This window comes from Macrobrachium nipponense, chromosome 25, assembly GCF_015104395.2.
Source record: "Macrobrachium nipponense isolate FS-2020 chromosome 25, ASM1510439v2, whole genome shotgun sequence".
In the NCBI taxonomy this organism is placed as follows: domain Eukaryota; kingdom Metazoa; phylum Arthropoda; class Malacostraca; order Decapoda; family Palaemonidae; genus Macrobrachium; species Macrobrachium nipponense.
The window spans coordinates 70,612,748-70,626,475 of NC_087214.1; the positions used below are offsets into that span (position 1 = coordinate 70,612,748).

General features: G+C 40.1%; 1 protein-coding gene across 3 annotated transcripts; it reads left to right on the forward strand.

Moving 5' to 3' along the window:
• The first annotated feature begins 2,921 nt into the window (after positions 1-2,921).
• On the forward strand, positions 2,922-13,479 carry LOC135199525 (monocarboxylate transporter 2-like). 3 transcript variants are annotated; one of them, XM_064227653.1, is made up of 7 exons: positions 2,922-2,998; positions 7,125-7,469; positions 8,153-8,322; positions 8,491-8,634; positions 8,871-9,480; positions 9,922-10,142; positions 13,340-13,479. In XM_064227653.1, exons 2-7 carry the CDS (start codon positions 7,177-7,179, stop codon positions 13,474-13,476), a joined length of 1,575 nt encoding a protein of 524 aa, XP_064083723.1. In that variant the 5' UTR covers positions 2,922-2,998; positions 7,125-7,176; the 3' UTR covers positions 13,477-13,479. The 3 variants fall into 3 exon arrangements, with proteins under 3 accessions (XP_064083723.1, XP_064083724.1, XP_064083720.1); XM_064227654.1 differs by having other exon boundaries at positions 2,954-2,972; XM_064227650.1 differs by having other exon boundaries at positions 2,958-3,094.
• Positions 13,480-13,728: the final 249 nt, after the last annotated feature.

A 13,728-nucleotide genomic window follows, 5' to 3' on the forward strand; every position in this document is an offset into this window, starting at 1 on the left:
TTTACAAAATAGCAGGGAAACCATCAGGCCCAGCTGCAGCTCCATTTTTAATTTCATTAATAGCCTGCACAATATCCAGCCTTCATTAATATTTATGTCTGATAATTATTCACTATTTTCATCCCGCCTTTATTTCTGTATCATTTCTTCATTATCAATTCTAGGGGTGAATTCTCTCTTATATCGCTCTGCCAATATGTTGCAAATTTTCCTTTTTTTTTTCATTCGTTATCTCCCTACAATTCTGGAGAGGCCTATTTCTATTCTTCTTTTATTCATCTTTTTTGCATACGAGTATAATAGTTTGGGTTTTGCATATTTACTAGGGTTTTTTCTTCCAAGTCCCGTTTTCATTTTCTTTTGATTGTATAAATCTTTTGTTCTGCATTTTCTATCTTACTTATTAGTTCCATCACTTTTCCATGCATTTTTTTCATTTGCAAGACCCTTTTTCCACTTTCTGATTTTCTGGAACAAGATCCTTCTGTCTCTTGGTATGCATGACTGATGTTTATTTTTCTTTTCTTCTTCGGTATATATTTATCCACTATTTTCTCTAATATTTTATATAATATCTCCGTATTTACCTTTGCATCATCACTTACGAAAATGTTATCCTAATCTTTGTTTAATTCTTCATTTATTTCTGACCATTTTATATTTTTACTGTAGAAGTTGTATTTTCCATATCCTTCCCACTTTTTCATTTCTTGCTTATCTCTGTTTTTACTTGCTTTGGAATGGACTGTTAATTCTATGACATTATGTTCTGAAATACTCGCATTATAAACTATCATTTCTTTAACATAATTCACCTCGTTCACAAATACTAGGTCTAAAGTATTTTCCTTTCTTGTTGGCAGGTGATTTATTTGTTGAATGTTGTATTCTAGTAGCATATCTAATAGCTTTTCGAATTGCCTCTTATCTTCGGCACTGCTGTTACTCTCTTTTTTATATGTATAAATACAACCACTATCTCCTATTCGTTCTTTCCAGCCTACGAAAGGAAAGTTAAAGTCTCCGGATAGGAGAATAGTCCGCCCTTGTGATTTCTGCATATATCATCCAATTTTTCTATTATTGTGTCAAACTCTTTAGTATTAGGAGGTCTATATATTACTATGTTCATTAATTTTTCAGATTCAAATTCTACCACTATTAGTTCACATTCTGAGTTGCTATATTTCTCTTATATTTTTCCTTGTTTTTTGTCTTTCCCATATATCGCGGTTCCCCCTTGATTCCTATTTTTTCTATCTGATCTATAATTTTGGAACCCTTTTATTTGATCAGGGAGAGAGAGAGAGAGAGAGAGAGAGAATATTGGCTTTTCAGAACGAAAATAATCCCCAAAATGTTCTGGACGAATCTCTCTCTCTCTCTCTCTCTCTCTCTCTCTCTCTCCTCTAAGCCACTATAGGGGCATAGACCCTAGAGAGAGAGAGAGAGAGAGAGAGTGGGGGGGGGGGGGGGGGGGGGGGGGGGGGGGGGGGTGGGGGGGGGGGGGGGGGGGGGGGGGGGGGGGGGGGGTGTTCTTGTATTAAATCCCTACGCCCTTTTCGTAAACAACTCTTGTCTATGGAAATAGAATTAGTTTTCACAGCATCGGTTCTAAGGGAAATGCCAAAGTAGAGGTGCTGTAGAATGAAAGTGTTGTAGAATGAAAGTGTTGTAGAATGAAAGTGTTGTAGAATGAAAGCGCTGTAGAATGAAAGCGCTGTAGAATGAAAGTGTTATGGCACAATGAAAATGAAAGTGTTGGGGGTCATGGAAGCGTTTCCCAAGTATTGTAGAATTAGGGTTTTATGTTTTATGCCATGAAATTTTGTGTGTGTTGTAGCATGAAAGTGTTGTAGAATGAAAGTGAGCGCATTATTTATGAAAGTCATGTAGAAATGATGTGTCGTAGAATGCAGGTGTTATGGCATGAAATAGTTATAGAATTAAATTCTTATTGTAGAATAAGTGTTGCGGAGTGTCAGTGTTGTAGAGTGAAAGTGTTGTAGAGTGAGTGTTGCAGAATAAGTGTTGCTTGCAGAGTGAAGCCATTACGTAGACAGAACTGTAGTTGACGTTGACACCTCAACAGAAAGATGGGAACAACAGCAGAAAATATTCATCAAATAAAAGTGATTCATCAGACACAAAAACCAGACAAAGAGGGTTTAAAAGCCGTTTATGCGAAAGTAAACACAGTTCGGTGGGGGAAACAAAGAGTTTTAATTGAAAGAGATATAAGAAGTTTAATCCTTGATTGAATTAATGTGGATATATATATATATATATATATATGTATATATATATATATATATATATATAGATATATATATATATTATATATATATATATATATATATATATAGTGAAACGTCTCACCTCCCGTTCAAACTGAGCAAGAATTTCAGTCTGTCATGCTCATACACACAAACTAAGAGAGAGAGAGAGAGAGAGAGAGAGAGATGAGGATAGAGAGAGAGAGAGAGAGAGAGAGAGAGAGAGAGAGAGAGAGCGGCACTACCCAGCATCTTTTTCACCAAAGTATTCCGGCCTCGCATGAAGGGTCTCTGTCGAATTGTGTGAAGACATTATTTTGTACAAAATTGTTTGTGAATTCTTAAACTAATCGCGGGAATCTCTGTCTGCTTAAATAAGTGTGGGAACAAATGCCTTTGATAAGTGACAATCTCGGTGTTACACTCAAGTAAACAGTAGATGGCATCTCCCGAGCTATCATGAAAAGGTGCTAGTTAGTGAATAGTATTTCTATTTTCCTACGTATTCATTTACGCGACCTTGCAACGTCAGTTACCTATGAAATAAATTCGTCGTATCTTCATTGAAGTACATAGATAAAACTAGATGTAAAGAGATAATATTTGTCATTTTAAATAACTGTTCTGACGCCTTAGCCGAGGCAAGGCCTTGCCGGTACGAACTACGAATACGAAGGACAACGTCAGTCTCCTAGAGTCAGTAGTTGGGACAGGAATGGGCCGTAATTAACCACAAGAATGTAGTGAAGAAGAAATGTTGGGAGTCAGTGCTTGAGTGAGACTGTGACGGAACTGAAACGGAAAAGGGTGGAAAAGTTGTAAGTTTTGGTTTTAGAAGCAAAGTTGGCTCCTTAGATGATGACGTCACGGCTCCCATCAGGTTTAAGAGTTTATTTTGACACGAGTCTTATCATTGAAGTGATAAGACTGATGTGTGTGCGTTCTCGCGTGTGTGCACACAGAGACAGGCATATTATATATACACACACATAGTACACACACGGAAAATATATATATATATATATATATATATATATATATATATATATCTTCTTCTTCTTCTTCTTCTTCCCAGCTTTTTCCCATTTTTATATGGGGTCGCCGTTTCGGATGAGCCGTTTCCATCTATTTCTATCTTGCACTTCTGCCTCATCAATTCCCTTCTCATGTAAATCTCCTCTCACACAGTCCTTCCATCTCTTTCTTGGTCTCCCTCTCTTTCTTCTTCCTTGCACCTCCACTCCCATAGTATGTCTCCCAGCGTGGTCCTCATCTCTCCTCAACAGGTGTCCATACCATCTCAGCCTCCCCTCCTGCACTTTCTTTGATACTTCCACCACCTTAGTTGACCCCCTTATGTAGTCATTTCTGATCCTATCCACTCTTGTTACCCCAGACATCCACCTAAGCATTCTCATTTTTCTGCCACATCCATCTTCTTCTGCTCTGCTTTTCTCATGCTTGCTGTTTCCGTACCATACAGCATTGCTGTTCTTACACCGTCTTGTGAAATTTTCCTTTTAACCTAAGCGGCACTCTTTTGTCACAAAGAACTCCCGAGGCCGCTCTCCAGTTGTTCCAGCCTGCCTGTACCCGATGTTTTACTTCTTCTTCCATACTTCCTCCAGCGTTAACAAAAGATCCCAAATACTTAAACTTATCAACTCTCCTTATTTGCTCTCCACCAAGCTGAATACTTTCTCTATCATCCCCCTCAGTGGTGGTACACATATATTCTGTCTTGGATCTACTTATTCTCATTCCTCTGTCCTCCAGTACTTGTCTCCATCTTTCCAATTTCACGTCCAGATCTTCCCTGCTCTCCTATGCAACACAGAAACAATATCATCCGCATACAATATGTTCCATGGTACTGTCTCCCTTACTTCCTCTATTATAACATCCATCACTATGTTAAAGATAAATGGGCTCAGAGCCGACCCCTGGTGTAATCCTACTCTCACCTCAAAACCTTCTGTCTCCCCAACACTGCTCCTCACTCTGGTAAATACATTCTCTTGTATCAATCGCACATACTTCTCTGGCACCATCTTCTCCCTCAGGCTCCTCCATACCTCTTGTCTCGGGACTCTGTCATAAGCCTTTTCAAGGTCAATGAATACCATATGTAGGTCCCTTTGTCTTTCCCCGAATTTCTCCATTATTTGCCTCAGACAAAATATACCATCTGTTTGTTCCCCTTCCCTTCATAAATCCCATCTGCTCTTTACCTATTTGTACTTCTTCTCTCAGTCTAGCATCTATCATCCTTTCCAGTATCTTCAAAGTGTGGGACATCAATTTATGCCCCTATAATTACCACACTCTTGGACATCGCCTTTCCCTTTAAAAATTGGGATCAATATACTCCCACGCCACTCATTTGGTATCTTTTCCTGTTCAAGGATCTTTATCATAAGATCGTACAGTATATCCACTCCTTCATCTCCTAATGCTTTCCATGCCTCCACCGGGATCATGTCTGGTCGGTTGCCTTCCCATTCTTCATCTTCTTCAGTGCATTTAGTACCTCTTGCTAGAAAAAACCTCATTACCATGCCAATGTTCACTTGCCCATCCTCTCTTATTAGTCTATTATTTTTCTTCATTTAACAACTGTTCGAAATATTCTTTCCATCTCTTCACAATGTCTTCCTCCCCTTTCTAAAGCACGTACACCCTCTTGATTCTTTATTTGTTTGATGTGTGTTATATCTTTGTTGCTCTTATTTCTAGCCTTTGATAGCTTCATCATCTTCTTTAATCCTTCCTTTGTCCCCAGCTCATTATACACATCATCATACGACTTTGCTTTAGCTTGGGCTACCACCTTTTTCACCACCTTGTTTTTCTCTCTGTACCTATTTCTGTTCTTCCACTGACCTGTGACTCTTCCCATCTTTTCTTTGCCTCCTTCTTATCTTTTACTACTTTCTCAATGTCTTCATCCCAACCACCAACTATCCTTTTCTTCCCATATGATACCAGATGTCTCTCCTAGCAGCTCCTTTCCATGCCTTCTTATTACTGCTGCATTTCGTGCCCACCATTCTTGAACATCTTCAATCCCTATATCAATATCCTCCAAAACCCTCCTCTTAAACTCTCTCTTCTTATCCCCTTCCTTCTGTAATTCGTACCATTTAATTTTTCTTATCCTTTAGCTTTGTTTTTTCTTTCCCTTTTCAACTTCAAGTCCATACATAGCAGCCTGTGTTGGGGGGCTACATGGTCGCCTGGAATAACTTTGCAGTTCTTGACCTCCACCAGATTTATCCTTTTATACAAGAAATAGTCTATCTGGGAGAATCTTCCCCACTCCTATATGTTATTAGTGTTCCCTTTTCTTCTCAAAAAATGTGTTTACTATTGCCATGTCGAATGACACAGCAAAGTCCACTACACTCTCTCCTTCTGGGTTTCTCTCCCCAATTCCATGGCCCCCATGCACCCGCCCAATCGCCTCATTTTCACTTCCGACATGGCCATTCAAATCTGCCCCAACTATCACCCTCTCATGCTCTTCCAGTTCTTGCATTATTCCATCCATGTCTCTCCAGAAATTTCCCTCTTCCCTTCTCTTCTTCTGTGCAACCAACTTGTGGTGCATATGCGCTTATAATATTCAGAATCTCTCCTCCATAACATATCTTCAATCTGAATGATACGGTCATTCTTTCTATGCACTTCTATTACCGAGTTCTTTAGTTCACTAGACAGTACTATGCCAACTCCATTTCTACCTTGTTTATTTGCTCCACTATAATATAGCTTATATCCATCTCCACACTCTTTAGCTTTATTTCCTTTCCACCGCGTTTCTTGCACACACACAACATCTACTTTCTTTTCTCTCATCAAGTCAGCCAATTCTCTACCTCTCCCAGTCATGGACCCAACATTTAGCTGACATACTCTGAACCCAATGTGAGCTCGCTTCTTTAGCTGCAACCCGCTCCTGATGCAGTAGCCCTCGCCTTACCACAGAGTTAGGGCGATGTCTCTGTGCGTCGTTTACGGAGTACGCCCTAGCATTACCTCTTTCCATATTTCGGCTCATCCATTTTTGGTTTTTGGTTTTGGCACAGATTTTTACAGCCGGATGCCCTTCCTGACACCAACCCTCCCTATTTATCCGGGCTTGGGACCAGGCACCCATAAGGACTTGGTTGCCCCCCCAGGTGGCTAGGTGTTATATATGTCTGTATATATAATTATATTATCTAGTATATATATATATATATCTATATATATATATATATATATATATATATATATATATATATATAGAAACAAAAGACAGACGTCTTCCAAACACTGTTGAGAGAGAAAGAGAGAATGAGAGAGAGAGATTACATAACAAAACACAGACGTCTTCTGATTAATGTTGAGAGAGAGAGAGAGAGAGAGAGAGAGAGAGAGAGAGAAATTACATAATTTCGTAACACTATATCTCAGACGCTAGTGAATTTAAGCGTCTTATGTAGAATCACACTTATCTGAACAATGGGCCTTCAAGGTTACAGTGCGTCACGAGCCTTCACCAGAGAGAGAGAGAGAGAGAGAGAGAGAGAGAGAGAGAGAGAGAGAGAGAGAAAGTTCTTTTAAGATCTAACGGCCTCTCTATAGCCCAGGTCCGAAGTTGGGATATAACCACAGAGTAAGAAATAGAAGAACAAATTGATGAAAGAGGATTGGACTTATTCTCTAAGGGCCCCAGTTCTTAGTTGTCAACGGAACACGTGTATGCATGTATGTATGTGTATGTGCTTGTATGTATGAGTAATTTCTCAGGCTTGTAAACAGGAGAAACTTATTTTTCTTAAACAACAGTGATTTCCCTTCCAGTAATCATAACCTTTGAAGGAGATAAGTACCAATAAACGGAACGTCTTGAAAAATGACGAAAGCAAAGTACAGAGTTCATCCCTGTGACAGCAACCGTTCGGTCAACTCGAATGGAGATCCTCTGGGTCTACAAAATAACGAGGAACTGATAAGCAAAGTACTGAAGGAGACATTTATCAAGACCAATCTATCAAACGAGTCCTTAGGAATTGGTGGGGAACCTCAAGATGTTGACCACGGAACCTCGCACTCTAGAGGATCTGACCTAACAGACGCGAGTGGATCCTCAGAGGCTCCGAGGCTGGAGGACCATCTTCGGGAGCCACCCCCAGCTAAGGACAGAGGGTGAGTGAATGTAGGAAGTAAGTCTTCTGCTGTTAGTTGTCATCCAGCCTCTGGGTGGATGGTACTTACTGTATCTGCACATCGTCAGTACAAAACTGGTCTCCTTGCATCACAAGTTTCCTGGAAATTTATTGTTTGGTTCCTTTTTGATACTAAATAAGAGACTATCAAGTGTGTCACCTTCTGACTAATCACACCAAAGGGTGCTTTTGCCAAATGATTAAATAGATGTCACTTCTCAAGCTCTCTCTCTCTTAGATAAGCCTATAGAATTCCATGCAGCACCATTATTCAATGATGTACAGCGATCCCAGCCCTTAGGTATGCTAAGTTTATAAACTGAATTTTAAACTATTCTGTAAAATGGTTCTCAAGCTACATTGCATAATGATTTGACTTCATGGTTTTTGTTGTCACAGAAGTCTTGACCACCGGAGAATTTTTGAGCCACTGAGACTAATATTTTTTTAGTTTTTCTAGAAATAACATCCTCATTACAAGATTCTTCCCTCCAGCAGACATGCTAAAATAACAATCGTTACCCATAGTAAGTGTTAGAAGGGACACAGAACTGTGCCTGTCTTTCATATAACGTAAAACTAGGATTGTTACACGGAACATTCCATGATCAGTGTTTATACAGGACTGAAGTCTTCTCTCCATAATACAGTTTCTCTTAACAGATACGCCTGGGTTGTGGCCTTCAATGTGTGTCTCATAAACCTGGTGTCAGCAGGGTACGTCAAGAGCTTCGGAATCACTTACACCTTGATCATGGACTATTTTCCAGATGCTTCTGGTGCCTCCTCAGGGTGGATTATGGGTCTCTTAGTTGGATGCAGGGGGCTTCTAGGTATGGACTAACTCAAGTGTCCCTCAAACAAATGATTATATATCCATTATTAGCTCAGTAAATCTTGCAAAAGTCCAGATGCGCTCAAGCATGGAGAAATATAATGAAAAAAAATTATATCTTTTTCCTATAGTCTTTCCACTGAGCCTACTGTTATCGTTGCCACAGCTCCAGCCATGGGAGCATTAACAGTACTTGCTGGCCCTCGTAAGTGCGTGATTGGCGGGGCCCTCATGTGTGTGGCTGGAATCCTAATGGCTGTTCCAGCTTTCTCAGTCATTTATCTGGCCTTCTCACTTGGAGCAGTTGTTGGTAAGGGAGTAGTCTAGTCAGATTAATTCTTCTGGTGCCTGTTTTAGAAAATCGTGAGTCAGTAACTGCTGGAATTTCCCTTAACTTTCAGTCATTCATTTTGTAATCCTGTTCTACCCTTCATGGTTATACAATGTAATTCATTCAACCACGTAAGGTCACCCTATAATGAAATCTGTAACAGCAATCTCCTGATTGCCAAGTTTTGTTGCATGGTATGTAAAAATTTTCCACAGGAACTGGTATGTGCATGGCTGAGACTCCGGGATTCATCCTGGTAACTGACTACTTCCAAGAGAAGCGTTCTTTGGCGAATGGAATCAGGGCAGCTGGAAACCCGTTGGGCGGCATCTTGTTTTCCCCGATGATCGTCCTTCTCCACCAAGAATTTGGCCTCAGGGGAATGTTCATGCTGATAGCTGGAGTCATGCTACAGTTGGTTGTGTTTGGAATGCTCATGAGACCCTTTGAACTGCACGAAAAAGTAGTCCAGGAAGATTACTGGAGGCAAGTGCAAAGGGATACGGGCACGTCAGACTTACAGATCAGAGCGCTGAAGGCTACTCTGGCCTCCCAACGAGTAACTAAGGAGAAGAAGGCGATTGATTTTTCCATCTTGAAAAACCCAGCCTACCTCGTTTACCTAGTCATGGTGATGTGTACAGCTTGTGCCTTGCCCAGTGCTCTCCTCTATGCCCCTGTTTATGGGAGGTCCATTGGGCTCAGTGACTTCGAGAATTCAGCCATTTCTGCGTATATATCTTGCTGTGATGTGGTCATGAGGCTCTTCTGCGGGTTCATCTTTAACAGGAAGAAGTACAATAAGAGATATGGATTTATAGCAAGGTAAATACCATGTTCAGTGACTTAGTACTGTCTGTAAGAATGCTTTTGATAATGTCAAGGTTGCTTGTAAGCTGTATGTGTCTAATCTAATGCAGGCAAGGGGCTCTAATTCTTTTGAAAAGAATCTCCATTTCTAGCTGTTATAAAAAAAAGATACTGTCAAATACTTCTAATTCTATATATTTTAAGAAGTAAAATTACCGATTCTTATAAAGGAATGGTGTTTCCAGATAAAAGTTACATGCCCTTGGGCTGGGCAAATAATGGCCAAAAAACACTTAGGCACATAGTACCTACATGGAACTTCACTGAAATATAAGATAGTTCAAGTTAAGGTCCATATTACTTTGATTTCACTACAATTTCTGTGACCTTTGCTTCACTAACACTACCTTCTAACTATTTAATCATGAAAGAAACTAATGATTGGTCTCTCTCCAGTTTGGTGATAGGAGGCGTTGGCTGTATGACCTTGCCATTGAGCTCAAACATGTGGCACCTTCTAGTTTTTGCCACTATGTTCTCTCTCTGCATGGCCTTCTTTTGGACGCTGATCAACGTCCTCTTAGCTGACCAGTTTGGAGGAGATGCGATGGCGTCCACCTGGGGATTCTTCCGGATGCTGCAGGGAATCTGCAACTTCTTCTATCCAACGGTTGTTGGTAAGAGCATCTGCTTATAATAGGATTTATAAACCAATGTAACAGTTGTTGGTAAGCACTACTTTCTTTTCCAAAGAATCTGCCGTTTTTGCCCAGTGGCTGGTAAGTGCATCCTTTCATTTTCAGATCTGCATACTGTATCAATTGGTAGTTCATAAGTCTTACTTTTTGTGGGAAATAGGGACTATCTAGACCTTTGGAAGCTTGAATTTCAAGTCAGTGGCTCCTGTATAATTGTTCCATGTTAATATGGGTTTTTTTATGTGCATAATAATAATAATAATAATAATAATAATAATAATAATAATAATAATAATAATACAAAGTACAAGAGAGGGGACTAAACAACACAATAGAAGATGTAAAACAGAGGCTTAAGGCCAAACCACATAAGATCCAACGGTACATGAACAGGAATAAGGGATACCAACAGAACAAACTATTTGGAACCAACCAGAAAAGACTATACAGCCAACTAAGAGGGGAGACAACCACCCAGAAATTCCTGAAGCCGAACCAAGTAAGAGACTCTGGGAAAACATATGGAGCAATCCGGTATCACACAACAAACATGCAACATGGCTCCAGGAAGTCAAGGAAGAAGAAACAGGGAGAATAAAACAAGATTCACAGAGATCACGACAGACACAGTCAAGACAACCAACTAAAGAAAATGCCAAACTGGAAAGCCCCAGGTCCCGATGAAGTCCATGGATACTGGCTCAAAAACTTCAAGGCCCTACACCACGAATAGCAGAACAAACTCCAGCATTGTATCTCAAATCACCATGCACCAAAATGGATGACCACAGGAAGAAACATCCTTAGTACAAAAAGACAAGAGTAAGGGAAATATAGCCAGTAACTACAGGCCTATCACCTGCCTACCAATAATGTGGAAGTTACTAACAGGTATCATCAGTGAAAGGCTATACAACTACCTAGAGGAGACAAACACCATCCCCCACCAACAGAAAGGCTGCAGAAGGAAATGTAAGGGCACAAAAGACCAGCTCCTGATAGACAAAATGGTAATGAAGAACAGTAGGAGAAGGAAAACCAACCTAAGCATGGCATGGATAGACTATAAGAAAGCCTTCGACATGATACCACACACATGGCTAATAGAATGCCTGAAAATATATGGGGCAGAGGAAAACACCATCAGCTTCCTCAAAAATACAATGCGCAACTGGAATACAATACTTACAAGCTCTGGAATAAGACTAGCAGAGGTTAATATCAGGAGAGGGATCTTCCAGGGCGACTCACTGTCCCCACTACTCTTCGTAGTAGCCATGATCCCATGACAAAAGCACTACAGAAGATGGATGCTGGGTACCAACTCAAGAAAAGAGGCAACAGAATCAACTATCTGATGTTCATGGACGACATCAAGCTGTATGGTAAGAGCATCAAGGAAATAGATACCCTAATCCAGACTGTAAGGATTGTATCTGGGGACATCAGGATGGAGTTTGGAATAGAAAATGCGTCTTAGTCAACATACAAAAAGGCAAAGTAACGAGAAACTGAAGGGATAAAGCTACCAGATGGGAGCAAAACATCAAACACATAGATGAGACAGGATACAAATACCTGGGAATAATGGAAGGAGGGGATATAAAACACCAAGAGATGAAGGACACAATCAGAAAGAATATATGCAGAGACTCAGGCGATACTCAAGTCAAAACTCAATGGAGGAAATATGATAAAGCCATAAACACATGGGCAGTGCCAGTAATCAGATACAGCGCAGGAATAGTGGAATAGACGAAGGCAGAACTCCGCAGCATAATCAGAAAACCAGGAAACATATGACAATACACAAAGCACTACACCCAAGAGCAAATACGGACAGACTATACATAACACGAAAGGAAGGAGGGAGAGGACTACTAAGTATAGAGGACTTGCTTCAACATCGAAAACAGAGCACTGGGGCAATATCTGAAAACCAGTGAAGACGAGTGGCTCAAGAGTGCATGGGGAGAAGGACTAATAAAAGTAGACGAAGACCCAGAAATATACAGAGACAGGAGAAAGACAGACAGAACAGAGGACTGGCACAACAAACCAATGCACGGACAATACATGAGACAGACTAAAGAACTAGCCAGCGATGATAATTGGCAAATGGCTACAGAGGGGAGAGCTAAAGAAGGAAACTGAAGGAATGATAACAGCGGCAACAAGATCAGCCCTAAGAACCAGATATGTTCAAAGAACGATAGACAGAAATAACATCTCTCCCATATGTAGGAAGTGCAATAGAAAAATGAAACCATAAACCACATAGCAAGTGAATGCCCGGCACTTGCACAGAACCAGTACAAAAAGAGGCATGATTCAGTGGCAAAAGCCCTCCACTGGAGCTTGTGCAAGAAACATCAGCTACCTTGCAGTAATAAGTGGTACGAGCACCAACCTGAAGGAGTGATAGAAAACGATCAGGCAAAGATCCTCTGGGACTATGGTATCAGAACGGATAGGGTGATACGTGCAAACAGACCAGACGTGACGTTGATTGACAAAGTCAAGAAGAAAGTATCACTCATTGATGTCGCAATACCATGGGACACCAGAGTTGAAGAGAAAGAGAGGGAAAAAATGAATAAGTATCAAGACCTGAAAATAGAAATAAGAAGGATATGGGATATGCCAATGGAAATTGTACCCATAATCATAGGAACACTAGGCACGATCCCAAGATCCCTGAAAAGGAATCTAGAAAAACTAGAGGCTGAAGTAGCTCCAGGACTAATGCAGAAGAGTGTGATCCTAGAAACGGCACACATAGTAAGAAAAGTGATGGACTCCTAAGGAGGCAGGATGCAACCCGGAACCCCACACTATAAATACCACCCAGTCGAATTGGAGGACTGTGATAGAGCAAAAAAAAAAAAAAGAAAAAAAAGAAAATAATAATAATAATAATAATAATAATAATAATAATAATAATAATAATAATAATAATAATAATAATAATAATAATAATAATAATAATAATAATTGTATCGAAAGTTTGCAGGTGTGTGTCATTTTTCAGGAATTTGTAATTTCTACCTAGCAGTAGAGTGGCTTTGGTTTTAGATTATTCATCTGCATATGGTTCACTAGAACTTACATTATTGGCCAAATTCAGTCATGTTCCTTTCAAAACCTCAGATATCTATTATTTCCTTCTCTTCCAGGTTTGGTTATGGACCTCACTGGAGGAGTGAGTGTCCCTTACATCATGATGGGCTCCATGTTGATTTTGGGAGCTCTGGTCTTTGCCTCTCAGCCTCTTGTAGCAAAGCTTCCTGGTTCAAAAATATATCCTTCTTGATGATTACTGTCTTTCCTAACTTTATCACACCATTTATAACCGATAATAAGTGAATAACTGAGAGATCTATGTCCACTATATATTTCTAGGCTTGAAGATAAAATGCAGCTGGTTGCAAAGTTCAAACTGCACGTAGCTATATGTTACTTTGGACGAGGTGAGCATCATGCAACATCCCTTGAAAACAATTAGCCTGATGATTTGCAGAAGACTGTTCAGTCTCATATGAGCTGAGAGACCTTATATATTCAC

What these genes read in the sequence shown, in the direction of transcription:
- LOC135199525 (XM_064227653.1), top strand. Translation starts at nt 7,177, where the DNA reads ATGACGAAAGCAAAGTACAGAGTTCATCCCTGTGACAGCAACCGTTCG. An exon ending in TGGATGCAGGGGGCTTCTAG is followed by an intron (nt 8,323 to 8,490) that starts GTATGGACTAAC and finishes TCGTTGCCACAG; the next exon opens with CTCCAGCCATGGGAGCATTA. An exon ending in AGATATGGATTTATAGCAAG is followed by an intron (nt 9,481 to 9,921) that starts GTAAATACCATG and finishes GTCTCTCTCCAG; the next exon opens with TTTGGTGATAGGAGGCGTTG.